At 40.8% G+C, this 27,580-nt stretch overlaps 2 protein-coding genes across 5 annotated transcripts in view; one reads left to right on the forward strand and one right to left on the reverse strand.

Moving 5' to 3' along the window:
• The first annotated feature begins 273 nt into the window (after window positions 1–273).
• appl2 (adaptor protein, phosphotyrosine interaction, PH domain and leucine zipper containing 2) lies at window positions 274–18,466 on the forward strand. 2 transcript variants are annotated; one of them, XM_029522843.1, is made up of 22 exons: window positions 274–365; window positions 1,842–1,940; window positions 2,750–2,809; window positions 4,764–4,835; window positions 5,744–5,831; window positions 5,935–5,976; window positions 6,071–6,129; window positions 6,442–6,588; window positions 7,125–7,207; window positions 7,386–7,538; window positions 9,874–10,062; window positions 10,160–10,202; window positions 10,444–10,500; window positions 11,375–11,469; window positions 11,659–11,667; window positions 12,131–12,286; window positions 12,489–12,541; window positions 12,736–12,910; window positions 14,480–14,516; window positions 14,594–14,749; window positions 14,840–14,887; window positions 15,224–18,466. In XM_029522843.1, the coding sequence occupies exons 1-22, from the start codon at window positions 309–311 to the stop codon at window positions 15,356–15,358; spliced, it is 2,013 nt and encodes a 670-aa protein (XP_029378703.1). In that variant the 5' UTR covers window positions 274–308; the 3' UTR covers window positions 15,359–18,466. The 2 variants fall into 2 exon arrangements, with proteins under 2 accessions (XP_029378703.1, XP_029378702.1); XM_029522842.1 differs by lacking the exon at window positions 11,659–11,667 and having other exon boundaries at window positions 15,224–18,465.
• tubgcp6 (tubulin gamma complex component 6) overlaps window positions 18,155–27,580 on the reverse strand; it is a 28,565-nt gene continuing 19,139 nt past the window's right edge. For 2 of the 3 annotated variants that reach the window (XM_029522840.1, XM_029522837.1), the window contains exons 18-25: window positions 27,375–27,536; window positions 25,414–25,582; window positions 24,216–24,357; window positions 22,830–23,024; window positions 22,113–22,245; window positions 20,917–21,130; window positions 19,431–19,624; window positions 18,540–18,763 (exon numbers count right to left, since the gene is read on the reverse strand). In XM_029522840.1, coding sequence (XP_029378700.1) covers window positions 18,672–18,763; window positions 19,431–19,624; window positions 20,917–21,130; window positions 22,113–22,245; window positions 22,830–23,024; window positions 24,216–24,357; window positions 25,414–25,582; window positions 27,375–27,536 — 1,301 coding nt within the window. In that variant the 3' untranslated portion in view covers window positions 18,540–18,671. Of the gene's footprint in view, window positions 18,393–18,539; window positions 18,764–19,430; window positions 19,625–20,916; window positions 21,131–22,112; window positions 22,246–22,829; window positions 23,025–24,215; window positions 24,358–25,413; window positions 25,583–27,374; window positions 27,537–27,580 lie in introns of those variants that run through there. The other variant, XM_029522838.1, reaches the window with a different exon arrangement.

Raw genomic sequence — 27,580 nt, forward strand, 5'->3', positions numbered from 1 at the left:
TTTATTTGGTGACCACATGGGGTCGCTGTTGTTACTGAAATGGTGAAACATTAGAAGCAGCCTTCCTCTAAAACTGCTCTCCATTTGCTGTGAAACGAAGAAATACCTACGGAAGACAAACCATCCGAACATAAACCCATACCTATCTGTATCAGGGTGACTGTTTTATCGCTCACTGCTTTTCCCAAAATAACTCAGCCCGGACACGCCCATTGCACACGACGTATTCTAGGCGCGGAGAGCTCTGGGAAACCGAGTCCGCGCTCTCAATAATTCAAGCACCCATTCCCTTCTCCACCTCTACCAAGATGCCGGCCGTACATCACAAACTGCTCCTGGAGGATGCTTTGCAGGACAGTCCTCAGGTAGGCCCCGTCGTTGGTTATGTCCCGTTCCAAGACCCCGCTGTCACACGGAAAGCCTTTAGTGTGGGGCGGGAGGGGGGCTGAAGTTAGCTCACTAACCAGGCAGTATCTTGTTCCCGCTGTAGTCGATGACAGCTCTGTATTGACACTTCGTAAGGGGAATGTGATCCTCTCTGAGGGCTGTCTGCGCCTCCCCGGCGGAAACATTGCTCAAGTTTATCAGCAGCTAGTGGCACAGTGTTGGTGTCTGCTGTTTTATTTACCAAACAGCAGCTCATCGCAGCCCCCCCTACCAAACAAGAGCTGCTAGTCTGCTTTCAGTCCAAACACACATCCGTATGGAAGATGTCACGACCGCAGTGGTCGACCAGGACACACCTGCTACGTTTGGGCTCATTTTCCGGTGAGATTTCTCCACATCTTGAGCCCAGAGTCAAACCGGGCCTGATTCACACGGTGTGGGAGGGGTTTCCATTATCAGACTCCCCTGGTATTAGTCAATAGTCTGCAGCAGGGGCAGTGGTCACTAGTGAGTAGGAGCCCTGTTGGAGATGCAGTATGAAAGTTAGTAGGCCTCATGCATGGATATCGATGAGGTTGAAATAAGATACAGGATAACCTTTGTAGTTCTGCATATGTTGTTGTTGTTGTTGTTGTTGTCTGTTGCATCTGTTGCATCACTCTTTCCCTAAAGAGGGTTGAACTTCCTCAATGGCTCTGCTGAAGTGCAGCCCATGCTGGATCCTCTCCTGAGATGTCCTCAGGTTATTTGTCCTTTAATAAGAAATAGTAAGGACTGGGCTCGGTGCTGCTGTCCTGCAGTAAAATGTAAAGGATGGACATTTTCTCAATATTCCAGTGACTTTGAAATGACAGTCAACCTCTCTGTTTGTGAAAGTGAACTGGTATGAACAGCGAACAGACTTTAGTCAGTGGGTGTGTTCTTCCGTTCCTTGCTGCACCTGTTTGGGAAAACAAGAAACCTACACCCAGACAGGATTCTCTCAGTTTGCATGGGCTGCCTGTAGTAAAATTATTCTGCCTTTAGTTTCGCTTCAAAGCTCTGCTGTTCTGCAGCCACCCTCACTTATGTCTGTGTGTCTTGACTTCCAGCAATGCTTTTATCAATAATTCTTTTTTATGAATTACAGGTTTTGCCAAACCTGGTAGACAATTTTATTTCTGTTTCAAACAAATAAAGGTGCTGTGTGGGCGTGGTAATGACTAAACTGTCCAGTAGGAACATTTACCACAACAAAACATAGTCAGCTCCAATGTATCATCACAGGCTGTAACTGAGGGTTATTTTCATTGTTAAATTGATGACTGCAGTGAAATTGAAATTTCACTGCAGTCAAATATCAGGTGCCATCATGACCAAAGAAACATCTTAATATTTCAGAAACTGGTATGTATGTAAGTCCTGTCTCTTGCAACAACACTTGTATGTTATTCATAAAGCGTTTGGTTTTGCAGACTCGCTCCTTGCTTAGTGTGTTTGAGGAAGATGCTGGGATGCTTACAGACTACACCAACCAGCTACTACAGTCATTGCAGCGGGTGTTTGGAGCTCAGGTACAAAACATAACACATACACATATGCACACTTGATCTTGTTGACTGTCTAAGTTTAACCAGAAGCCATGTTACTGTTGAGTTGAACATTTGCATTAGTGGATTACAAGAGAGTATTGTTTTGATTTGCACTGAATCAAAAGTGGCAGCGCTCTCTTTGGGTTGCTCAACTTGACAAATACCAAAATATAACATATTAGACCCTATTTTCTTGTAACCTCACACAAGTAAACTGATAAATTAAACGTTATGTCCTGAAGGAATAATGGAAGTGCAGAGGAACTTGACACTTGACATTTAGGGAGGACATATGTGTAACAACATAGACTTAGTCCAAAGGTTCAGTAGGAAGCTGAGAGACCTTGAAGGGTTTTGTGACTAAATTGTTGCATTTTTTCTTTTTAGCTCAAAATGATTCTTTACAATTTATTCAGTGTGCCTGATGTGAAGGAAACAGTGGTGAGGTGCAGTTAAATTTAATTAACCCTGTTTCAATAGATTGGGGTCTGATTGAATGACACAAATGTGGCAGTCACACTAATTACTTAAAAAAAAAAAAAAACAAGTACAATTTATGTAACAACTCCCGAACCTTTTCCTAACCAATAAAGGTCCCCTATTAGATCTGGCATTTATATGACCCATCACATTTATTTATTTATTTTATGTTACAGGAAACTAATTTGAACCCTGATTCACCTGTTGTCTTTTCACTTCCTATTATTCTGTGCTTATTTACAAGAGATAGACAAGTTTGGTTTAAAACTCTGATTACGCAAGCTGTTGGTTTCACATTTGTTCCACCACAGAGTGAGATGGGATTGGCCACAGAGCAGCTCTCACAGCAACTTCTGGAATATGAGAAGAAGGTAAAGTATTCAGGAGTGTGATGAAGGGTTTAATTTGTGGACGTTGTTCTCTGAGCTTGTACCAGTAACTGTTGGTCAGATAAGGAAAGATAACACTTGACAAAAATGATTGATGTTCTTATCACAATCTCATTCAGTGACCTTAACAAGCAGCAACAAGGGGTGGGTGAAGTGTGGCCCTCTTCGAGACTCTATACATGCTCTTTGTTTTAATTGGTATGGATGTGACCACATGCAACCTTAGAATAGAACCTGCAGACTCACTTTAGGGATAAAAAAAACATTATGAAAATATTTCTGTTAAAGTAATATTCAGATTATATCCAGTAATCATGTAAAAATACCTTAGCATGAAACATGAGTCAAAGACAGTATAGTACAGTACAGTGGTCCTAGTAGTGCAAATAAAACAAATGTTCTATCATTATTTAAATAAAAAAGAATATGCTTTTAATTAGGGTTGTTATAATACAAACACCTTGAGTGTCTCTAGTTTTTATTATCTAACCTTAAAAGGTCCCATATTTGTCACTTTCGCTTCAAGCAAATAGGGTCGTGGTTTCAAGTACTGAAACTCATTTCATGACTGTTCACATCTCTCTCCTGCTTTTTATCTGGAGGTTGAGCATGAAAATGGTTTTTGTTGTTGGTGTCTGTTTTGATAGGCTGACTGCTGTGAGTTAAGCAAAGCCAGGCTAACCAAAGGTGATAGATTGTAGCCTATGATTATATTTGTTAAACTTATCAGTAAATGCAAATGGAGATGGTCAATCACTGCTGAGATATCAATGCTCGGATCACCTTAACCGTTCCAATATTCTAGAAATAAAGTACAGCCTAGTGTGAGGGACCAAAGGGAGGATTGTGGGGGACACTGTTCCAGCCAGATGTCATGAAGTACATGTATAATGTTCATGCTTTTCACTGTTGCATCCCAACTGTCTGCCATAACCTTCTCCCAGGTTAGCGTTTATTGTCAATATGGCAAATATAAATTTTCCGCACCTGCTTATGTAAGTACAGTAAATACAGCTCCTAATTTTACATCAAATTTTCCTCTAAAGCATAAATATGTGTTCTCTGACCATTTCCAGATGCATAATATTCCAATGTTCAATGTGACCTTGTTTTTCTTGAAGTAGTAAATTAGGGATAGAGTTAAACTGCTGCTGTCACCTGAACAATCGATGCTTGAAGTCCTTTATACTTTCCCCAGGAAGTCCACGCCATGATATATTGGCCTTATGACATCCAATTACTGAGCAGCCTTCCCTCAAAATTTCTCAGTGAGGGAATGATATGTTTGTGGGGTGTGTTTTTTTTGTTTTTTTTTCCCCCTGAGTTAAAACAACAGCAAATAAAGCTGCTGGTGTGTTGCAGACCTTCCTGCTGAAATCTGCAAGCTTCACCATTAAACCAATCCAACATGTATATGCATCTATATCATTATTTTCAACTGAACTTTATTTCCTTATCTGACTGCCTCAAACTCACACTCCTCATCTCATCTGGGCATGAGCCAACCCCTGTTGTACTGATTCTCCCACAGGCATTTGTCATAGGGCCTTGTATTATGTAACAAACAATAAATTAAAATAAGATAGTTGCTGAAGTCAACACAGCAGGTCAATTAAATCACACTGAGAAAGTAACACATGACTCATTTCACTGTTGGAACACATCCTTGGGTGCTGAGTGGATGCTAGATAGAAGAGAGAAATCTGCAATGACATTGATGCACTTTTTAGTACTTTTAAACAAGGCTGAAAACTCAGTGTCTTCACATGGGGTTTATTAGCATCTTTGGACTTGCTCCATAAAAGTGAAGTGCCAAATATCCTAGCAGAGCAGGGCCATTATTAACTTCTAAGCTCATAGTATAGGCTAGCTCAGGGCCACATTTTTCAGTTTAATGGTTTAAACTTTTTTCCTCTCAATTTCTTCTCCTGGCCAGAATTTTGCCCTTGGAAAAGGTGATGAAGAAGTAATCACCACTCTGCAGAGCTTTGCCAAAACTGTTGGGGAGGTAGGCCTGTGCTTGCAGTTTTGTCATTTTATGTGTGTGCATTTGAGTTTGTGTGTGTGTACGCCGCACAGTCGGTAGTAGGTTCTTAATCACATTACAAAGGATATTGCACCTGCACTCCAGTAGCACGCTGGTGAAATTGACCTCAGTGAACACCTTATTCTCCCTATAACACCAGAACTGCTCGTGCACTGACGGTTAGAGGTGGGTTTGATGCCTGTTGCATTGGATCGATGGATTGAGGGAAGTAGCAGTGGGTGGATGGATGGGTAGATCAAGGAGGGGTGCGGAGGCTCAGGTATATAGACATAACAGATGGGCTTGTCACTTTCAGCCATGGGGTGCCCTCCCCCCCTGCACTATGACACACCTGTGTAGACAGTATTCAACAAGATTCAGGACACACACACACACAGCTTGATCTTTCTTTGGTTGACTTTTACCTTGTCATGTACACAGGTGTACTCATTTTGTAGTAAGAATTAGGTTTACTGCTGCAACTAAATCTATGAATTAAACCATCTCAGATTAAAAGAGACGACAGCCTTTTAAAGTCAGACTGACGCTTGTTGATAAGCAAAAAGAATTATAGCAGTGTTTGATTGTCTGTGCAATATGTGCTCCTGCTTCCAATATCAGAGTAAACAGAAGGCTTTTATCATAATCCTCCTCACAAAGGGTAACATTTCACAATATGGGCTTTTTAAAATGTAGGGGAAGTGTTGTCTTAAGTTATGCATCCACTTCACTGAAAATGTTACTTTCCATCTTCCTGCTGGAATAACTGGCAGCAAATACTAAAATAAACTGTAATCCTTCAAGATGTTTGGCAGGCATTCGTGCTCTGCCTGTGTCCTTGTGCAGCAACTTGATATTTTTGTCTAATGTTTTTGTTTGATGTTGTCCAGCTGAACTCGCTTCACTCTGAGCTTGCCAACCAGATGGCTGACAGCATGGTCTTCCCCTTGATTCAGTTCCGAGAGAAGGACCTCACAGGTAGGACCAGACATACTGTATGTGACTAAAATCAATTATGATATGATTCAGATACATGCAGCTCTGTTGTAGATGTCTTAACAATGTTTGCTGTACATTACAGAGATAAGCACACTGAAGGAAATATTTGGCATCGCCACTGATGGTAGGAACTTGCTTCTACCAGTTACAGCCTATAGTTTGTATCGGCCTCTCATGTGACTGTTTAATCCACTCGCCTGTTCCCTCTTCTCCTGCAGAGCATGAGGCAGCTATGGTCAAGTACAGCCGGTTGCCCAAGAAGAAGGAGAATGAGAAGGTAGTGATAACTGGGATTTGCTCTCCCAGGTTCACTTACAGAGCTTTTCTCTCATTGATCTGAGGCTGTAAAAGGCGTCACATGTCAGTAATGCAGTGTTAGTGTTTTAGAAACATTTGACTCACAAATGGATGGAACCAAATAACGCTTCACTGCCAGGCCTCACTGTTTGTAATGCGACTTCAGCAACACTATGCACTATAATGGCTGCAAAGATCTGCTGATGGATTTTGTTCAATGTGTCTCTGTGGTGTACCAATACAATGTACGCACGTCTATAGTGGCATGTTTAACCATCTCCTGTCTGGACAGCTGAAGGCAGACTTGGTGAAGGAGGTGGCTTACACCCGCAGGAAGCAGCACCAGGCCTCACTGCAGTATTACTGTGCCCTCAACGCGTTGCAGTATCGCAAGAGAGTAGCTATGCTTGAACCCATGTTAGGGTACACACAGGCACAGGTACTGAGCAGCTTTTGGCTAAATAAGTGACATCATTATTAGAGCAAAGTATGCTTACTAATGAGGAGTGTCTCTGGGGAAAAACAATCTTTGGAAGCATTTAATCGTTTTTGTCATTTTATAGTTCATTCATTCATCTTTAACCGCTTATCTGTTTCCTGGAGCTAATCCCAGCTGATATTGGGCAAGGGCAAGGTACACCCTGGACGGGTCACAGGGCCAACACACGGAGACAAAGATGAACAACCACTCACACTCACATTCAGACCTTACAGGCAATTTAGAGTCACCAATCAACCTGAACATCTTTGGATACGGAAACGGATGAGCGGTAGAAGATGAATGAATCAATGAATTGTGAAGCCGTTATGAAAATAGAGGGTTGTCTAATTGTTAATGTATATAATTGTCGGTGACCACCCTACAGATGACCAAGGCATTATTTTTTTTCAAGTGGTTTTTAGAAATTTCGATTGTATTAAAAAGCCAAAAAAAAAAAAATCAAAATAATGACCTGCTGTTATCTATTAACTCAGATCAGCTTCTTCAAGAAAGGAATTGAACTGGTGTCAAAGAAGATGGACAGCTTTCTTTCCTCTGTGTCCACCATGACACAAAGGTAAACGGATTAGCTGCACTTATGCATGATCCATAGCTTTTGGTATGAACAGCACTGTGACTCATTGTGTAACAGAGCGAGGATGTTCTGTCATGCTTAATTGTTTGGGGGAAAAAAACTGACTCTGAAAGTAATTTCAGGTTAATGCTGCCTTAATTCAAACTTTCTCCATGTCCAGTATCCAGGCCCAGTTGGATGTGGAGGCGGAGGCCATGCGCATGTCTCAGAGGGAACTTCTGTCTGTGGAGGACACTGTCTACATGCCAGACAAGGACACTGAGCCTGTCAATCGTACACTTATCCAAAAGGCTGGCTACCTCAACATTAGGAAGTAAGATTAATTACATTCATTATGGCCCTATCAAAAATCCAAGGACACTTCCTATTCATATAGCATTTGCGTCTTGTCAGTATAAAAAGTGGTGTCTTAAGAGAAAAAAAAAAATGAACAGCAGAGGAAAGTTTTGATTTGATCCTCATTTGACATATGGGAAATTTTCGGCTTTGTGTTGAGCAATGGCCCTATTTCTCAAAATATGCACGACCACAGTAAACAATAAGTCTGTCACAGCAGGACAAGGTGGGTCAGGTAACATGCCGACAGTGCGCTGTCAGCTTAATGCAGAGTGGATATATGAGCAAGAAAACTTCTTTAATGGCTGCAGGGGGCAGAACTGCTGCGTAGCCAGCAATGTGATTTAGTGAAATGTCAGAGCTGTCAAACTGTGTCTCTCCCTCGTATACATCCAAAGTTTTTGACAAATGTCTGTGACACCAGAGAAAAGGTTTCCACAGAATGCCATTCTGTTTAATGACACACACTGCCAGCAGCCTCAGACGCTCGTCAGATGGAGCAGAGTCCAGAGAGCATCTGCTTCCTTCTGGAATAGTTTGTGTGTGTGTCATTCACTCACAGCAGTGTGAGTCGTACACTTTGCTACTAAACACAGCAAATTTATTTGGAAATGTTTTGGGGATTTTTTTAATTAATTAATTAATTAATTAATTTTTTATTTTTTGGCAGAATGCACAAAAAGATGTTCACAGATGATTAGTTGAGATTAGATTTGATTTTATTGTCCCCTCCGGGAAATTTGTTATGGGCAATTCAGATGAGTCATACATATGTAGCTTTGTAATGAAATGAAGTGACTCGGTGTTCATTTTAATTGTAGTTTATTTAAAAAGATTTATTTACCCAAGCAATCATAGCCAAAACAATTCAAAATAAAAACATGCTCTGTTAACATAGCTTTGAAAAAATGTATGTTTATATGAAAAAAAATAATGGGGGAGGTGTACCACCTAAATAGACTTTACTGTTATCTTGCGTTACATAAAAACTCTATAATCAGAGGTGTAACATGTTACATGACACTAATCCAATAAAGAAAAGAGAAGGCTGTTCGAGCTCTGTGGACTTACTGAATGAGTTGTGTCATTGTGAGATCTCAACTTTAACAAATAATAAATTATTACATTTAAGAATTTAGTTCACTGCATATGATACAAACAGTTCCTCATGACCAGTATTATCAATGATAGGGAAAGTCAATAAGTTTGGATCAATTAGTTAATAATAATAAAAAAATAAAAAAAAAGATGGGGGGTGGGGATTGTAATGGTGAAAATCCAAAATCCCCAAATTTCTCTATTTTTGCTCTTATACACATTTCTCTATTTTGTAAAGAGGATTAAACTGTTTTTGGGGCATAATTGTTGGAAACAGCGTCTAAGCTGTTGCCTTGGCAGCAGCAGTAACATCTGAGATCAAGTGTTGCTAGGAGACGTCAACTCCTAGCAACACCAAGTGCAAATCAACTGGAACATGTTGCAATTGATGCAGAAGGGTTTTATATCTTTTTATGCCTTTATTTTCTTTTAATTAGCAAATGGCAGACAGGCTGATTGGAAACAGGGAAATGGAGGCGGGAAATGACCTGCAGCATAGGTCCCAGGCTGGAATCAAATCCAGGACACGGCAATAACATAGCATACATGCTAACCAGTCTACCACCTGCACTGCTGTCAGTGAAGTTGAGGAGGAAAAATGCGAGACAGTTATTCTTTTTCTTTCCATTGAGTTTGTGTTCTACCTGGTTAGTTGGAGACTATATTTCTTAAAAAGTTCAATAATTTGATGTTCAATATTGCTGCAGAAAAATAGATGAAAGTTGATGAAACTTTTTTTTTTTTTTTTTTTCTCCTAGGACGCTTTTATATTATATTTAATTCAAGTGGAAATGTTTGACTTTTCAGAATTGGAAAATGCTAAGTAGGGAAACCATAGCACAAGAAACAGCCTTGACTTTAAAAGAACTAATGAAGGGTTTAACCTGCATTAGAAGAGTCCAGGCTTATTTTATTTATATTATTAAACATTCATGCTACTATTTAAGGTTGATGGACAGAAAACAATATAGTCAAGTGTTATTGAATATTCTTCTCATCTAATTTTATTTAAATAAATAGTGACCTCCTTTGTAATCCCCACCAATGAATTTTCATCACAACCAGTCTAACATCCTTGACATTCTTCTTCCCTTGTCTCTCATGTAACCAAAATGTGGCAAATAAAGCTCTCTCTCTCGGTCTCTAGTAAAATCCTAACCTGCAGCACTGGTCTTTTCCCCTCCATCTGCCCCTTCCTATCCTTTGTGCTTCAGTAAAACAGGCCTAGTGACCACAGCCTGGGATCGACTGTACTTCTTCACCCAGGGAGGGAACCTCATGTGCCAGCCCCGCGGAGCGGTGGCGGGGGGCATGGTGCTGGACCTGGACAACAGCTCGGTCATGGCTGTGGAGTGTGAAGACAGGCGCTACTGTTTTCAAATAACCTCCCCCTCTGGCAAAACGTATGTACACTTCTCTGCACACCTGCCAACGAGGGTAACACACAAATATTCAGGATGCATTTGATTTGATTATTCTCATTGTCACTGATGCCTCCAGGTCAATGATTCTGCAAGCTGAGAGCAAAAAGGAGTATGAAGAAGTAAGTGTTTGATCTGCTTTATTGTTTTACATCCTCATCCCAGAGATATGTGCTGCTACAAGTATCTGTCACAGAACAATGGAGGGGTTGTCAGGACTCATTTGTGCGGTTTTCATGTCTGGTTTTGTGTTCGGACATATCTGACTGGCATGTCACAGCTGGTATCAGTCAAGTCATCTTAGGCAGTTCCTGTCTGAGGTCTAGAGAAAGTCCTAATCTGGATCCCTGCTTTCTTCCTCAGTGGATTTGCACAGTGAACAACATCTCCAGACAGATCTACCTGACTGACAACCCAGAGGTAAACGTTTAATTTTCTGCAAATATGAAAGAACCTTAAAAGAAACCCAACCTACATCTGAAATGTTTTTCTGTTCTTCTGAAACCAGGGAGACATTTACTTGTTGTTCCATTCCTTTCTTTAGAAACTGGTTATATTGAAAACTAATTGTTGAAGAGGCTCAAAGAGCGATGGCATTTTTCCATTTCTGCCACATAGACCACCCTACCTCCTTTCTCTGTAGTGTCTCGCAGCTATTTTTGCCTTCATTGCTTTTCATTCCCAGAATCCAGCATGTTTCCAGGAGGCTCAGCTCTACCAAAATGTTTATTCTTCACATTCTCCACCGCCAAACAGACCGTGTGCTCTCTCTCTCTCTCTCTCTCTCTCACTAATTTATTTTCCCTACATGATAATTGCTCAGTAGTCTATAATATAGTAAGTAATAATTAGAGATTACAATAATTCTTCTCAGCTGTGTCACCACTGACAGGTGCAGTGCCACATAACTGCAAATTACATAGTTGTTTTTTTTGCCAGCAGTTGTGCACCTGTTTATTCTTTGGAAACTACTGTATGTGCTCTGTCATTAGACACATACATGCTGGCTACACAAAGCAGCAAAAGGAAAATGGTCGCGTGTACTGCTGATCGAAGTAGATGTGAAAGTTGTTGTCACTGTTGAAAATGTGACCACCTTCGCTTACGTGGCTTTTTATGCAAAACTCATTCTCATCTGTAGAGAAACAAATCTCTGATTAGTGATCTGTACTCTGTTTTTACGAATTAAGTTAAATGTTTAATTTGAATGAATTGAACACAGGAGCTCTGGTTTGGGGCGGGGGTTATATAAATGACAGGCAGATGATGCAGTGTCCCTGTTTTCTGCTGGTAGGCTGTGGCCATTCGACTGAACCAAACTGCCATTCAGGCAGTCACCCCCATCACCAGCTTTGAGAAGAGACAAGAAGGCTCCCCCCACCCTGACAGGTCAGATACTCACCGCCACTTTTATTCCTATAGTGTAATATTATACTATTTCTTCACTTGCAAGTTGTCGTTCAATATTTAGGTAGCAGTGGCAGGAATGCCGCACTGTGATCCCTCTACATTTGGTTGTTCTTATCGTATAAAGAGATTTTGAAGGCATAATGTCAGTTTGTTCCAGGAGGGAACAAGGGACAAAATGTCAGCCTGTGATCAGCGGGGTGATGATCAGCATACATTTGTCTCTTTGATATTCCTCCCTGAAACATCTAAATTATATTTCATTGAGCAATATATCCTCAGGTATATGTAATATAGTTTTTTTTTTTTGGGGAGACTTGGTTGTTTGTTGACTGAAATGCTGTAAAAGGTTAGGGTTGCCCAAGTAATCTATGCTAATACTACTATCTTAAGACTTGTGCCTACTGTCTATGATAGAATTTGTAAACTTCTAACAAGACTGAGAGCCAGTGCATCTCAAAGGGTTAGTGGTTGATCTCCAGTCATGGCGAAGTACACGGCCAGCAGGTGGTGTCAGAGCAGAGGTCACTGGCAAACCTGAACTGAAAGATTAAAAAGTGCAATTAAATGCAAACCATCAACTTTGTCCCGATAGTTATGATGAATGATTTTTTGTTCTCTAAAATTCATCTAATTCGTTCAGAGCGAAGCCCGGAGGTGTTTTTGCTGCAAGCAGCGGGTCCCAGAAGACAGCGACTGCTCCTGAGCCAGAGGACCTGATAGCCCCTGGAACGCCGATTCAGTTTGACATCATGCTCCCAGCCTCTGAGTTTCAAGACCAGAACAGAGCTGGGGGAAGGTGAGGAGCAAGGGTTGGGGGATGTACCTGGAGCAGGAAGTTTGTGTGGGCGCAGGGATGTGAGAGACTGCTGTGGGTGATGACACAAATTTCCTGAAAGTTGTCCTCATGGTGCTTATTCAATTATTTCCAAGAACCTGCTGTAGTTTAATTGTTTTGTTTTGTTTTTTTTCTTTCCTGATCTGCGCTCACTTCCTGACAGACGCACAAATCCATTTGGAGAAACCGATGATGACTGTTCAACAGAAAGTGATGGTAAACATTTTCCTTGCTGAAGTGTGACTTGATGTTCTTGTCTCACCCTCTCTCTCTCTCCAACTTCATCTTAACCTTGTTTGTGTGTGTATGTTTGTAGTTCCAGTTGACATCACTGTTTACTGTCCTTGTGTGCTTATGCTGCTGACGTGGTTACTGCGATAATGCAGCTGATGTTTGGATGTTTCCTGCAGACTCACTCCTGCAGCAAGTGTTCGCTGTGCGATTCCTGGGCTCCATGGCGGTTCGCTGTGGCGACAATCAGGAGGTAATCTACGAGGCAATGAGGCAAGTGCTGGCTGCCCGAGCCATCCACAACATCTTCAGGACCACGGAGTCCCACCTCATGGTCACCAGCAGTAGCCTCAGGTAAAATTTATCTGATGTTATGGCAACTGATGCAGCATAACATGAACACCAGCTCTGAAGACACACACAGACAACTGATTGGAGTGTATAAAGATGAGGTGATGCATTCATAATTTTCCCAGTAATATAGATAAGAAAAAGACAATTATTATTTATCATGGAATCACAGTAGTGCAGGTACAAAAGTATCCTACCTTTTCATACTCATGTACCAAAGGTATTATCATGTTCTAATCTAATAATATATATAAATAGAATAATAGTTTGAACATCATCATCTAAAATCATGTTAGAAATGTATCTGAAAAATGTCATAAGTCAAATTTACTACAGTGACACTAATTTAGTGCACAGTAGGTAAGTATAGTAGGCCTATTCAAATAGTGGTCCACCTGAATATTTCAGCGGCCTGCAAGAGATGTGTGTGGTATGAAAAAAGAAGTAATGTTCTGAGCTGCTGTGTGACATCTGACCTACTGTAGGCATACTGTATGATTCTTCCTTTTTAAGACATCTAGTGCTGTGATTGGCTGTCAGTCACTCAGCGTTAGCGTGCTGTTGGAAGGCCCATGAGCCAGCCACAGCAAAACAGCAAAAATGGAGTACAATGTGAAGAGGCACTTAAAGTCAAATCATGGATCATTGTTCAGCTTTCCTTTAGCATTTCTGGATATGGATCTGTCTTTAAAAGCTCCTTATGTATGCCTGGAAGTGTTGATACAAGCAGACATTAATGTTGGTCTGGTGGCTACTGTTTTATTATATTCATCTTGATTTCTCAATTTGTGGACATTGATCTGTCAGAAAAACACCACACGCCTCCTTGTTTGCTGTTTGTTTTTGTTTAGATGCTACTTTTTGCACTTCTGTATCAAGCCTGCTACCCATAACTTTCCTATTGGCTGCTGTCTGGTGCTGATGATAAGATACCATTAAGGTGAAAGACAAAGGATGTGCTTTATTAGTTTATTCCATGTAGTAATATTTCCATTAAATACTAAATTATTTGTAGTGATTATTTGACAAAATAATTGGTGTGACCCACAAACCCTCAGTGATTTTCATATCTGGCCCACTTGAGATTGAAGTTGAATAGCCCTGTCCTACAGCCTCTGCTGCAGCACCAGAGAGAAACTTTGTGTTAAAACATGATGTACTGTACAGATAATGGGTGCACAGTAGGTGGGATTGTGAAAGCCTGACCTATAAAATCTCACTTGTCTGTAACAATCTCTCAAGGTGTCTCATCAAAGCATTAACATCAGTGGCAAAGCACCCCTGTGTGAAGCTCGGGTTTCCAACAAAAAGCTGTAAGCTTAAGCTTCTGTGCAGCATGTCACTGGTATTTCACATTTTTGAACACGATTTGTCTAACTCTTAGTGATATCTCCAGATAAAGAACGTGTTAAGGCCGAGTCGCATTGTTCGAGAATTTGAACCTTTTCTGTCCTTGGTCAGAGATGACGGCGATCACCTCTCAGACACATGACAAAAACAAATCTAACTCAAGCCCTAAGTATTGTAGTAGTGATTTTACACTTTTTCTTTTTTTTTAAATCTTTGCTATAGGTTGATTGATCCTCAAACCCAAGTTACGAGAATAAGTGTAAGTATGACTAAAGATCAGTCATTATTTCGTTTTCAGTGTAATTTCAGTAAACCACCCCCAACCCTCTCTCTCAGTTCCAGCTGGGGGAGGTTTGTCAGTTTGCAGCCCACCAGGAGAACGGGAGGCTGATGGGATTTGTGGTTGAAGGCAGAGACTGGAGCGATGGCGATGAGGAAGGAGAGCCCTCATATAGTGCCTTTGTCTTCGAGAGCAACACAGAGGGGGAGAAGGTTGTTAACCCCAGATGCTGAAATTGTGTTCAGGATGGAAAACATGTTAACCGATGATACTGAAGTTCATCTGTTTCCCTTTATTGACAGATATGTTACACCATCAGCTTGGCGAAGGACATCATAGAAGCCAAAAAGGTATTTAAAACTGTATGATTGAGACAGATGAGCCATAATGTTGATGTATTTAAATCAAACTTTATGGCTCTATCATGTGCCATCAAGATCTCTAAGAGCCTCCCTGTAGAAATGTATTTAAGGCTTTATAGTTTTAAGGCTCTGCCAGACTCAAAGTGAAAACAGTTCTGTGTCAATTAGAGATATTAATGGTCACAACTGCTGGTGATGACCAATCCTTTACTTCTCGTAGCCTCCACAGTGTAAAGGTGACAAAGTAGGTACGTTCAAAACGTACTAAATTGAAAGAACAGCTGGTCTTACATAGTCTGTACTTTTTTTTTTTCCCTGGTCGAGGACCCAGAGGCTCTGGCTCAGCTGATGAAGAATATGCCACTTACTAACGATGGCAAGTTCCTGCTGCTGGAGCCTGAGGCAGGTGATATGACCAATGGAGCAGGACAAGAAGACCTGGAGGAGTCTGAGGCCTAGTACCAGTCAAGACCAAAAAATAAAAACCCAAGACCACAGTGACGCAGGAGAGAGGGCTTCTGTGGATACTTTCATTGTGGACCCCCCCCAACCCGAACCCCACCTCTGGTACCTTAACACCCATTTTAGAGTGTAGTTCACTTCTGCTCACCCTGTTTCTAGATCTCCATATTCCATTTTGTTTTTTTGCTGTGATAAAAGAAGACGTTAGCAGGGTGGGTGGTGGATGCTCCTTTACTTCTCTTCTGCCATCCAACTGTAACATGAGTCTTTTACACCACAGGTGGTACTTGCATCAAAAGGGACACTCCTTAGGTACTGACAGTGTTTCATTGTCCTCTAATATCCCCCAACCATCTACGCGAAGGTGGTGAATAATCGTTTAATACATTTATTTTAGGTTTACATAGATTGATTTCTGTTCTGAGAGTTTATTCCTGATCTTTGTTTGAAGCATAAACTTGTATCATGCAGCTAACTTTTCAGTCCTGTACAAAAAAAAAAAGTGATTGCACTTCTGAGGTTTATATGTGTTTAATAACATTAAGTGGATGCACAATGCACTAATTGAGAAATATGAAGCCTCTAGATCAATGAAGGTCTTAAAAATAGGTGAAAATCTTGTGGGTTCCTTTTAGCTGTGAAGTAGCGACTTTTGCGTTGCTTGTTGGCATTTCTAAGTGTACAGTAAGCATATTATGTGGTGAAAGCAGTGGAAGTGGCAGATCAGTGATTAGATGGAACATCTTTGTTGATGAGCCTGCTCAGACTTGGCATAGTGACCATCTGATGAGTTCCCTCCAGAACTGAGCGAACGTCATGTTTGACAAAAATCTCTGCTACCTGAGCAAGTCAAGGCTCCAGAGGATCCGTCTGTCATGTCGTCTTTTTTAGCAGCCCAAATATTCTTTAGTACAATTAAACTCTCCCCTTTTTTTTTTTTTTTTTTTCAAGAGATGGAGCCCAGTCTGGTTAAATATGGTCTGTCCTCCTGTCTATATGATGTTTAATCAGACTCAGCTGCATTAAAAGCTTTGATATACCAGGCCTGATGCTGTGCATGATTAAATCACAGCTCTCTGCCTTTTCCTTCGCAGAAGATTAAAACCGCTAAACCGCACTGAGCTGTAATACTGGAAGAAAAGAAAAAAATCCACTGAAACGTCGCAGTATCACAAGCAGGCAGACCACTGTGGGTTATTACATACTCATTGAAAAGCAATAGGCTCTTTGCTCATACATATGAACACCAATCAGAGTAGAAAGCACATGGGAAACAGTTGATCTGTGAAATTCATGCTTCTCTCTGGTTGCCAGTGCAGCCTCGCACCAGTTCAACCCTTCTGAGCTATGACACTAATCTTTACGGGTGCTGTGATGCTCTCTGTGACTACAACATGTCTTGTACCGCTGACTCGATGTTGGTTGTCAAAGTTACATTGTGTTGACCAGTGCCCTTGCTTGTCTGCTTTTTCTTCTCTACGCTGGAGCACTTAGCAGAAAGCAGAAAGCTGCGCTGCGTACAAAGTGTGGACGTTTCATGTAGAACCCTCTGCTCTACTGGTGAACTAATTAGTGGTGATCTTGTGGGATTGCTCGTGTTACTACATTTGTGATAGTTAAAATAGTTTGACATTTGGGAAATGCACTTTTTACTGACCTCCAGATGAGATGACTAATATCTTTACTGTTAATCCAAAAAATAAATTAGTAATGTCCTGTTAACTAGTAGGTTTCAGATTCTTTCTTTTCTGCGACCAAGAAGAGCCAGTCTGTCTCCATTATAACAACCTACTTGAAAGGTACACAGCTAAGTTCAAGTGATATTAATCAATTAATACACCAAGTAGTAACCAAGCATTTAAACCCAGACGTTACAATGTTACTACATGTGACTACATGTGACTGCTACAGGAGACAAGCTAAATGAAAACTGACTCATAACTATAGATACATAACTAAGTTCAGCTGCGATCAGGCTGTCTGGATGTGGTGACACTTAATCTCAAAGCCAACAACAACCATCCTCCCCAGATTGTATATTATCTCGGATCTCGTAAACAAATCATGTGATTGGATGGCCTGTTTGGAGGCAGTCCAGTGTTGGAGCTGACTGGAGATTCAAAACTGTCAGTGTGGCTCCTCTGAGACTTAGGAACGCTAGATTTTCCCCAATCTGTCAAACTTTTGCTTTGTGATTCATAACTGTTAATGTGTTCTCCTTCTGCTGCCTGATGTAAATGCATTTTGGAAGGTCTCTTGAATATATAAAGAAAAACATATCCATTGACAAAGACTCTGGCCCTCCTTGCTCAAATGCGAGTTGTTTAGCTTCCCTCAGACTAAAAATAAAACTGCAGCACATGCGTTCAGCTTCACCCCACTAAAATATTAGCTTTTTTCCATTGACTGCCTAGTTTGTGGACTTAGATAAGCTGGAGCCTGCCTTGTTCCTTTGACATCTCAGGTGGTGAAAATAGTTTCTGTAACTAAACCCTCCAGTCAATAGCAATTCCTCTTACTGTTTGGAGCCCGTTGAAACCCATTACACCCACTACAGCTGCGCTGCATAGTCCTCTTGATATATTTTTTTCTTTCTAAGTTCTGCACCGTCAGGAAAAAAAGCCAGCACCCATGGTGCAGAAAATACATTTCCATAATACAGCAAGGAATGCATTTTCTCTCCTTGGCCTGTCTTTGTTGACAGAATCCACTACCCATGAGGCTTAGCACCTACTTTGTCTTAGTTTTCTTAAAACCATTGTTAACATGTGATCTTTAATAAACGTTAGTAATTTTTCTTTTGCAAGTAATGTTGTCTTTCTTTTTATCATTAAAGAACATTTTTGGAATACAGCATTTATTCAACAAAACATCTTCCTCCGCTATTTACATATTATTGACATTTCATTAACAAGCACTTAAAATATCAACAGCTGGAGGCACACCTGAGCGTGGCAGGCAGCACAGTGGGTACTGGCTTCAGCTCATTTACAACCTCTGGCAGCTCATAAACTTCAGGAGCAGTCACGTTCTATCAAGCACAAAAGCATTATGTTCAAATTCTGCACATTAACGTGGGTTGATTGCCATATCCATGCCATTAAATACAGTGCAGGTGGGTTCTGTATGTATTTTGCACATTGAAATGAAGAAGAGCTTCATTTATCAAGAATGTGTGTTTTTTTTTTGCTTGTTTGTTTGGTTTTTTTTTTTTAAGTGAGTCCGAAAACATCAACACTTGCAGTGGTGCATAGTTAAGAAAAAGTCTTACAGTGACATCACTAACATACAAATTACATACATACTCAGTTCAGGAGTCTTTGTAGTAGTTGTTAAAATTGATGCGAAGCAGGAAATCCTCCAGATGAGGCTGGTAGCCCCGGTTAACCAGCTTTGTCACCACTGAGAAAAGAAAAGAGGCAGATATGTTAAATCTGGATTTTCCCCTTTGCTACATCAAATGAACGGGTGGACTTATCCAAAACAAGTGCAACACTAATCATCCGCTGATGTACGAAGCGAGAGAGACGACTTTAACACACACAGCCAAGTTAAAACAGAATTTGGCATTTAATTCAGCTAAAATACTACATAGAAAATAAATCTATACACATTCCATCTCAGTGTTTCTGCCATATGTGAGAGATTTGCACAAAGTCCTTGGAAGCTACTTTAAGCCACAGTTAGTTTGTTTTTGTCTTCTTAATTTCTTCCGTTTTTGTTGAATGTGTCTGACTTTTTTTTTTTTTTTAATCTCATCTAGAAGCAGATGCTTCTGCTATCAATCCTTTGAAAAGTCTGCCTTCCCTGTCATTCAACGAAGAAAAGACATGAAATGCTTAATTATTCTTCTACATTCAAGGTCAAATTCATAAAGAAACCAAAAAAAAAAAAAGCCAATATAAAATTTAGCTCCTTATATTTTGAAATAAGCACTCTTTAACGAATAAGTACAGAATCTAACTAATAGACAACTAGATAGCAACAGTTTTCAGAACAACTTCTCTGATGGCCTCAGATTTGAAATGTGTCATTGCATGAAAAAAAAAAAAGCATTTATTATCCTTACCTTTGAAAAGGAAATGAGAGTAATACTTGAAAGTGTTGTAGGACTGTTGCATGGCAATGAAGCTGGGGTGCACTGCCTCCCCCTGCTGGCTGTCCCAGGGCTGTGCGATGAGCTGAGCCCGAAACTTGAGGATCAGGCTGAAGATGCTGTGGATGATGTTCATGACTGGAGCCGCCTTGTCTGTCAACAAACCCCTACAGAGTCGCCAGTCAAAGTTTAGAAACATGACATGGAACTTTGAAATTACTTTTTCGATGGCCTGAAATTTCACTCAGAAAAGTGCGATGGTGACAGCCTGTCCTAATGAGATTAAATCATTCATCGGGTTCAAAAGCTAGCCTAAGATCCAGCTGGAATTTGAATTAACTTGTTACAAGGCAGATGAATCAATGTTAGATGAAATTGCAGATGCAGAGTGGTACTTCAACTTGGTGTACGTGGGCTGCAAAAAAAAAAAAAAAAAGTCAGCAAAAATGATTTTCAATCCCATGGCCTTTTATGCATTTTGTGGTGTTGCAGCCTAAAATCCTGGTATCAAGCAGAGTTCTGCTGTCAGTGAAGACGCTGCGCTGACAGTGTTGAGTCCCTCTGTGGGAACGGTCAAAGGTCCAGAAAACATGTGCTGAGTGGGGCTGCAATTACACATTACACTTTTGATGTAGCGAAAAGCCAACAGATACAGACTATTGGTGGTAGGGTTTTTTTTTTTTTTTTTTTTATATATATTTAAAGAAACATGTAAACCAATTTCATACTGAAAATGACAATGCAGTGCCTGAACCTGAATGAGCCCAAAATAAATGTGAGACTGGGGGTGGGGGGGTTAAATGAGGAAAATGTTCTTCTCCGATGAAAATCATAAACCATTAATTTATGCCGGTGTGCAGCATCTGGGTCTTTTTCATGTGTCAGAACGTTAATTAGCAGATCATTATGTACTGTAAGATGAAATGTTTGATATGTTTATGCTAAAAGCAAAAAAACAACACAGAAAAGCATTCGAGTTAACAACATTGGATCGTTTTTCTAAATATTGCTGACTGTAGACTCTAGATTTTTAAATCGATCACAAAAGGTCAAATTTAACACTGCAGGGAGCAAAACCAACAAATAAATATATCTGCAAATTCTGTTATCTGTCAAGATAGGCCACTGAAAACAGATTTTTAAAAAATTATCAGTGCCCTGAGGAGAACAGCTGTCTGACTGAAGCAAATGCATTTTACATTTGGTGTTTTTATGTTGTGCACACAGACTGTACACCAATGTTGGGTGCTGAAAGCTGACAACTCTAAATACACGGAGCATCATTCATTGAAAATGCTGAACAGCTTAAAAATGCATTGGACTGGAGAGAAGGACCTCCAAATTGTTTTCTCCTAGCATGCAATCAATTTTATATTTACTATACTGTGCACAGAAATGACAGCAAGCATTGCGCTGCAATAAATACTGCAGCATGGATACGTGCATCCCTGGCCCTCACCTGAAGATGGCTCTGTTGAGGTAGTCTGCGTGTGTGCGGTGAATGGCGTCCAGGTCGCTGGCAGCAGCCAGTTTGGCTGTGAACTCGCTCCAGGACACTTGCAGGATCTGGTTTGCGATGTACCCCTGTATCACCTTGACAAAATGCTGCATCTCGTGCCTGTAGAGCTGCAGCTGACGAAACTGCACTGAGCGGCCTGCACCCTTCACAAGCGCTGGGAGAAAAACAAAATCAAGTCGTGATCAATTCCCAAAATGTCGGTGAGAAATCATTATGCCATTACTGACTCATAAATGTTAAGAATTACTGTTTATGTATGTTATATGATTGATTATATGATCTCTGGACTCTGTTTTAGAGTTTCAGCCCAAAATCAGTACACTCAAATTAGTTCATTCATTCATCTTCTACTGCTGCTTATCCGTTTCCGTGTCACGGAGGTGCTGGAGCCAATCCCAGCTCACACTGGGTGAGGGCGGGGTCACCCTGGACAGGTCACCAATCCATCACAGGGCCAACACACAGAGACAGACAGAGACCAACAACCACTCAGACCTACAGAAAACAGAGTACCTGGTGGAAACCCACACAGACACAAGGAGAACATGCAAACTCTGCACAGAAAGGCCCTAGGCTGGTAAGTGAACCCATGACCTTCTTGTTGTGGGGAAACTGCACGAACCACTATGCTGCCATGTTGCCCCCTTGAATTAGTAATGAAAGTAATTGATAGCTGAAACTGTTTCTGAAACGACCTTTGGTTAATTGTTGTTTAACAAAGTTAAGTCTTAGAGTGCAGTTGGGTTAGTTCTGCTCATGGTCAAAATGTATTTTCAGTTATTAAGCAATCATCCCCATTTGCCCAGTGGGGTCAGTGGTGTAAATAATATAGTCCTTGAAGTTTACAACCCTCAAATAGCTTAGTACTTACTCTTCTTCATCATTAGGATATCCATTCAAGTTGTCTCTGCACAGGCCTGTGCTGATCAATACTGCATAACCCATTGAAGCACACAGTTCTACAATAATCCCACTGGTATAAGATGTGCTTTAAATAAATAACAGAGAATTGCAACATCACCTCTATAAATATTTCATAACCACGAAGCGCAAGAGGAAAAATCTTGCCCCTTTCTTGTCAGAGAGATGAGGCGGAGTCCGAGCTGAGCCCATATAAGTCGCTCTCATCTTCTCACCTGTTCTTTTGAGGTGGAACCAGACATCGCGGAGGCTCCACACCATGTGTTTAAGCTGCAGCAGGAACGAAAACAGACGGTTGTACTTGTTCATGCAGCTGTCCGTGATGATGATGTTCAATGGCCAGTCCACCTGGGAGAGATACACCGAGGTGAAAGTAAAATAATAATAATGGGGAAAAAAGCATGTGAAGGTGTGAGAGCAACAACACGAAGGGAGCGTGACAGATGAGGCAAGGGGTGGTGTGAATGCACAGACGTTGATAAAGGTGGTGAGAATATTGCGGAGGGAAGTCAAGAGTGGTGAGAGATGGGGGTAGAAGTGAACAGGAATGTGGAGAAGGTGTTTGGTGAGTGAAGGAACAATGCTAAACACATGAGGCGAGAGGCGGGAAAAGGGAAAGAGGCAGGAGATGGAGCAGTCAGTCAGAAAAGAGGAACAGCCATGAGAGAGATGGAAGGTGACAAAACACAGGCCGCAACAAAGAGCAGAGGACAATATGTGCATCATTAGTCACTGTGCATGTCATCGAAAAGTCCCAACTCCAATCAATCTACCAGGTTCAACCATTTAAGTGCAGGATAAGCTAATTTTCTGTACCCAGAGCAGTTTGTCAAAACATGACAGGTTGTCACATTCAGGACCCCACTCATGCTGAGACAAGCACACTCGTGCACACTCTTTTTACTCATTCACAATAAAACACGCCGCCTGACCTTGTAGCGTAGCTCCAGACAGTTGAGGGAGTCGGGGGCGTGTGGGTGAAAGGTTTCGGGGAGAAAGCGAAGGGCGAAGGTGAAGTTCCCGGCCAAAGGGGTGTCCCCGTGTAAGCTGTACTGCAGGGCTTTACTGAGGATGGAGTTTAGGACCAATGGTGTCAGCAGCTCACCGGGCGTCTGTCCACAGCCCATCTGGGTGGAGGAGAAATCCAATAAAGGTTGAACAAGCATAACTGCACACAGAACCTACACCTGTCTTTCAAATGCGCCATCAAGGACTAAAATTTGGCAGGTTTTCGTTCCAAACAAACACAGCAGGAAGTCGATGGCGTTGATTAGTTCCCCTTCCAGCTGACTCTTGTGCTAATCAGTGAAATCAGCTGCTGCAGTCTTTGGTTGGAACAAAAACCTTCTGTTCCAACAGCCTCGTGAGACAGATTTACACAAATGTTTGTGCAGAACAGCACCAAGGTGGGAGCAAAAGTTCGACTTGTTATTTCACACCAGGAAGCTCGGGCTTGACATAACTGAAAATCTGGCAGTGATACATCGCATGCTGAAAAACAGGCACTGGGAAAAATCCGATATAAAATGCTAACAAGTTGAAGCTGAAATCTTGTACTGGAGTTTTTGGTCATTTGTAACAATACAATAGGTTGTATACACTAGTTAGCAGTTGCTTATTTACACATCAAGCGGATATGAAGCAACAATAACATTTGTTGGAGTCTATTTGTGTCACCCTGAGTTTTCGTTTCCACCAAAACGCAACTGCTGAGGAAATATCTCGCCTTTTACTTGCCCATCTGGTGTTTGGTTCTGGGCAAGTAGTGTACAGTGGGGTTACTTTAGAGCTTTGCTGCTGACAAAAGCAGCGAGACTAAACCAAAATAGTAAAGTTGCAGGTGGCAAAACAAAAACCATGAGACGAAACACAACAAAGTGAAATGCATAGGAGGAGCACAAAGTTCACACAGGATCTAGCAATCATATCTTTTAGGCAATTTCCAGAAAAATGAGGAGAATTGTAAAGCTTCCCCTAGAGAACTGCCCCCCAAGTCCAGGACACACAATTCTGAATCATGGCTTAGTTCGTTTACTCAGATATTACTACACAATCTAAAGCACCATGCTGGAGGGCTGCCTGTGCTTATCTTCTGGATACAAGTAGACAGCACTGACTGCATGCAGTACTGATCGCCCAGAGAGCAGAAAAAGTAGAAAATATTTTGTTTTTGGAGGGCAAAGAAGACCAATTGACCTTGTTCAAAGACATCCTTTCTTGTCCTCACTTAGAATGCAACAAACCAAAGAAAAATATGAAATATGTAACCCTCTACTGAATATGCGCCAGTGACATCCGCCTTTCGGAAAGAACATCACCTTTTCAAAGAGCAGATCGCTGAGGGACTGTGCAAACTCGCCATCCTCCATCAGCAGGAAGTGGCGCAGTGCCTCAAAGTGACTTTCCACTCCCAACTCCACAAAGAAGTAGTCCACCACTGCTTTGTTCACCAAAGATACACTGGGGATGAAAGGTGGAGTAGAAAATGACCAGATAAGAAATGAAACATTTCAACACAAGAGTCAGGAGTTAAAATGATGCTGACTCGCAATTTTAATCCAGGTTGTGGGATAGATAGACATCAGGTCTGAAGAAAGCTCACTTTTTTGATGATTTGTTTCATTTCATTACTTTCAACTATTCCTGAGAAATGTGCAGGTCTATAAAAGTGGGATTTAGGGAATGCTCCTTTTCACTGAAAAGTCAGCAAGGGGCTGATAAAAAAAAAAAAAAAGGAGAGAAAAAAAAAAACGCTGAAAACTCTGCAGTGTCATCTAAGCATGGGATAAAAATGTGTTATTAAAAATGCTAAATATACTGCACCCTCTCCATGTGCTGAAAGGGATGAGAAAGCCATTTCTTTACACACAAAAGCTAAAGTGCCTGGTGTGCAGAAACATTGTAGTTGAAGACTGACAAGCTTGTCTGGATTTCTGATGGAATTTCAAATGGAAAAAGGATCCTACAACGATGGGATGTAATAAGAATTTGAATTATTCCTGCAGTGCAGAATATGCATTTAGCTACCCTTTAAGTGGCCTGAAGTCGCACCAAAATAACAAAAGATCAGAGAGGGGAAAAAAAAAAAACCTCATACCTGCACTTTTCTTTAAAAGTTTGGATAAAGCAAGCACACTTCTCTCTCAGAGAACTCCAAACTCATACTTGCAAACAACCCTTTTACATGGCATGTGCCTTTATTCTGCTGTATAAAAAGGTCTGAAGATGAAGTGAGGGCTGGAAGGGGGTCAGTGTTGTTCTTTTGTTAAGCAGGCAGCGGGCAGTTAACCACAGAGTCAGATTGCTGTCCATCTCTTTTGATTCTGACAGGGAGGTACAGACACCAACACTGCCGTGTTACACATCATGTCTCAGAATCTGGAATGATGGTATGCTTTCTAAAAATTTACACTGGGACAGCAACACAATGACTTTGTCTCCTTCACTCCAAACGACCAGAGCCGGCATGCTAATGGAGGCAACTAACTTAGAGATGGCCTTCTTTCAGACACTTACTGTGTGATGAGCGGGGTAGTGACAGAGTGTTTTATCAGAACTGGCAGGGAAACCATCTCACTGAGTTGGACTGCAGTGGTGTCTGTAGCTCTGCGAAGTGTGGGGTCCATCGGAAGGCCCCAGGGACCCCGAGTTACTTGTTTCAGCAGCTGACACTCAGGGGATGAAGCTATGGGAGAGAGAGATGACAGGTACGCTGCTGAATAAACATCACCATCAGAAGTGCAGAAAACTAAGTTGGTGTCAATGCCGCAAAGGAGAGAAAAAAAAAAAAGGAGTCATATAAAAAAGAGAAAGTTTTAAATAAATATTATCCAAGTAATATTTTTGCCTAAATGGATGATTACAAATAAATCATATAATATTCGGGTGAACATGATAAATAACAATAATATATTGATTAGTTTAATGAAACAGAGAAACAGCTGAAATAAGTATTGGATAAATATTCTCTTTTAAAATTACCCTGTCCCTTTTTTCAAATGTTGATAATCTCTGGGTTTCTTAGACCTGGTCACATTTAACTGAATGTTGTCAGGTTCATGACTGCAGGTCAGACTTTGGGATCTGTAATACATATTTAAAAAAAAAAAAATAAAAATTATGAACCTAAATAAATAAATAAATAAATAAAGAACAATAATTTGATCATGAAAATAACTGGCTTGGCGCCAACAAAAACCGACAAGCCTGAATCACCACTTTTCTGACACAATGAGTAAAAATGCAACCAAAAGGCTCGGAAATGGCATAGAATTTACTGTAAACGGTTACTTTGTCCAGCTCCTCTCTATATTTAGAGTGACGCTCGCTGAATAATTAGGGCTCTTGACTTTGATCAGTGATCTGGAAGACGCATTCAAGAGCGCAGATTCTGATTGATTTCATGGATGCCCTGGAAGCTGGCATGAATAATAGCAGCGTGACTGAACCACAAATGCAGAGTGAAAAAGGCAGGATATCACTTCAGGCAGCCACGATGCATCCCACTCAAGCATAAATCAGACGTAATACCTTCATGAACTAACACTGCTTTTAATGCAAGCCCCATGTCTGCTGCTGGAGTAAATATTTAACAGCCTTAAGAAATGCAAAATGTAAAAATGTTTTTTGTTAGTAATTCACATAAAGAAACCACCACTGTACCGTTAGCTTCAGCTCAAACACATATATATTTTTCTTGAATGAGAAGCAGGGTCCGTTTATATTTTCCCCACATAAGCTACAAACATTTCCTTGGTTTAAAGTGCTCCACATTTTGAGTCATGTAATGAGTACTCATTAAAGAAAGGCACCAGTTTGAGCATAATGATGATTGTCATTATCCTGCTTTTTTTTAGTCTTTTGTTAAATAACGGCGGAGGGAGCAAAAGCAATTAACTCATTTTATTCAATTCATAAAATAATTCTAGTCATATTATTTTCTTTGAAACTAAATTAAAGCTTAAAATCATGTTTAGTCTCCAGGTGCTGAGATGAAATTAATGTGTAACCAATAACATGCACCTGAGTGCATCTATTTCTTAGCTGATTGAATTCCTGTCATCCAACGTAACTCAATGCCTGTTTCTATAGAGTAGTGCAGTACCTCAAGGTTCTGTCTTGGATCCTCTCTGTTCACATGCTGCATTTTCACAATGATGGCTACCTATACCTGCTGTTTTCAGTTCTGGGCTGATAAAAGTATGCACAACATAGATATGTGCTTGTAACAGCACATATTCAGCAACAGCAAAAATTCAGTTTGAACAAGTGCAATGTGTACGATTCTGATTTTCAGAATTTATGTTTACATTTGAGAAAAAAATTAAATCTACAATTAGTTATTTCTTATTCATTGTTTCCATACCAGAATCGTGGCAGTGACATGAAGTTGGACCACCTTGCTAATGTGTTGAATAAAACTTGAAGAAAATGAAAGGAACCAGTCACTTCAAGTTAATCATGTGATTTCAACTCACCCATTAGGTTGTAGCAGTCTTCATAGTGATCCACCTGGTACTGAGTAGACAAAGCCAAGAGGTATTCCTGCTCAGACCTTTCTCCAGGGGACAAACTGTAACTAGCTGCCCAGGACTTAATGCCCTCAACCAGCTGCTCACCAGGGCTCTCTGACTTGGATTCTAAAGAAACCAAAAGACAGACTACAGTTAACAATAACATCTTT

Source organism: Echeneis naucrates, chromosome 16 (genome assembly GCF_900963305.1).
Source record: "Echeneis naucrates chromosome 16, fEcheNa1.1, whole genome shotgun sequence".
Classification (NCBI taxonomy): Eukaryota; Metazoa; Chordata; class Actinopteri; order Carangiformes; family Echeneidae; genus Echeneis; species Echeneis naucrates.

Coding starts and splice junctions, on each gene's coding strand:
- appl2 (XM_029522843.1), top strand. CDS start 309: ATGCCGGCCGTACATCACAAACTGCTCCTGGAGGATGCTTTGCAGGAC. Junction 6,130..6,441: donor AGAAGAAGGAGAATGAGAAG/GTAGTGATAACT, acceptor CTGTCTGGACAG/CTGAAGGCAGACTTGGTGAA. Junction 14,888..15,223: donor ACATCATAGAAGCCAAAAAG/GTATTTAAAACT, acceptor TCCCTGGTCGAG/GACCCAGAGGCTCTGGCTCA.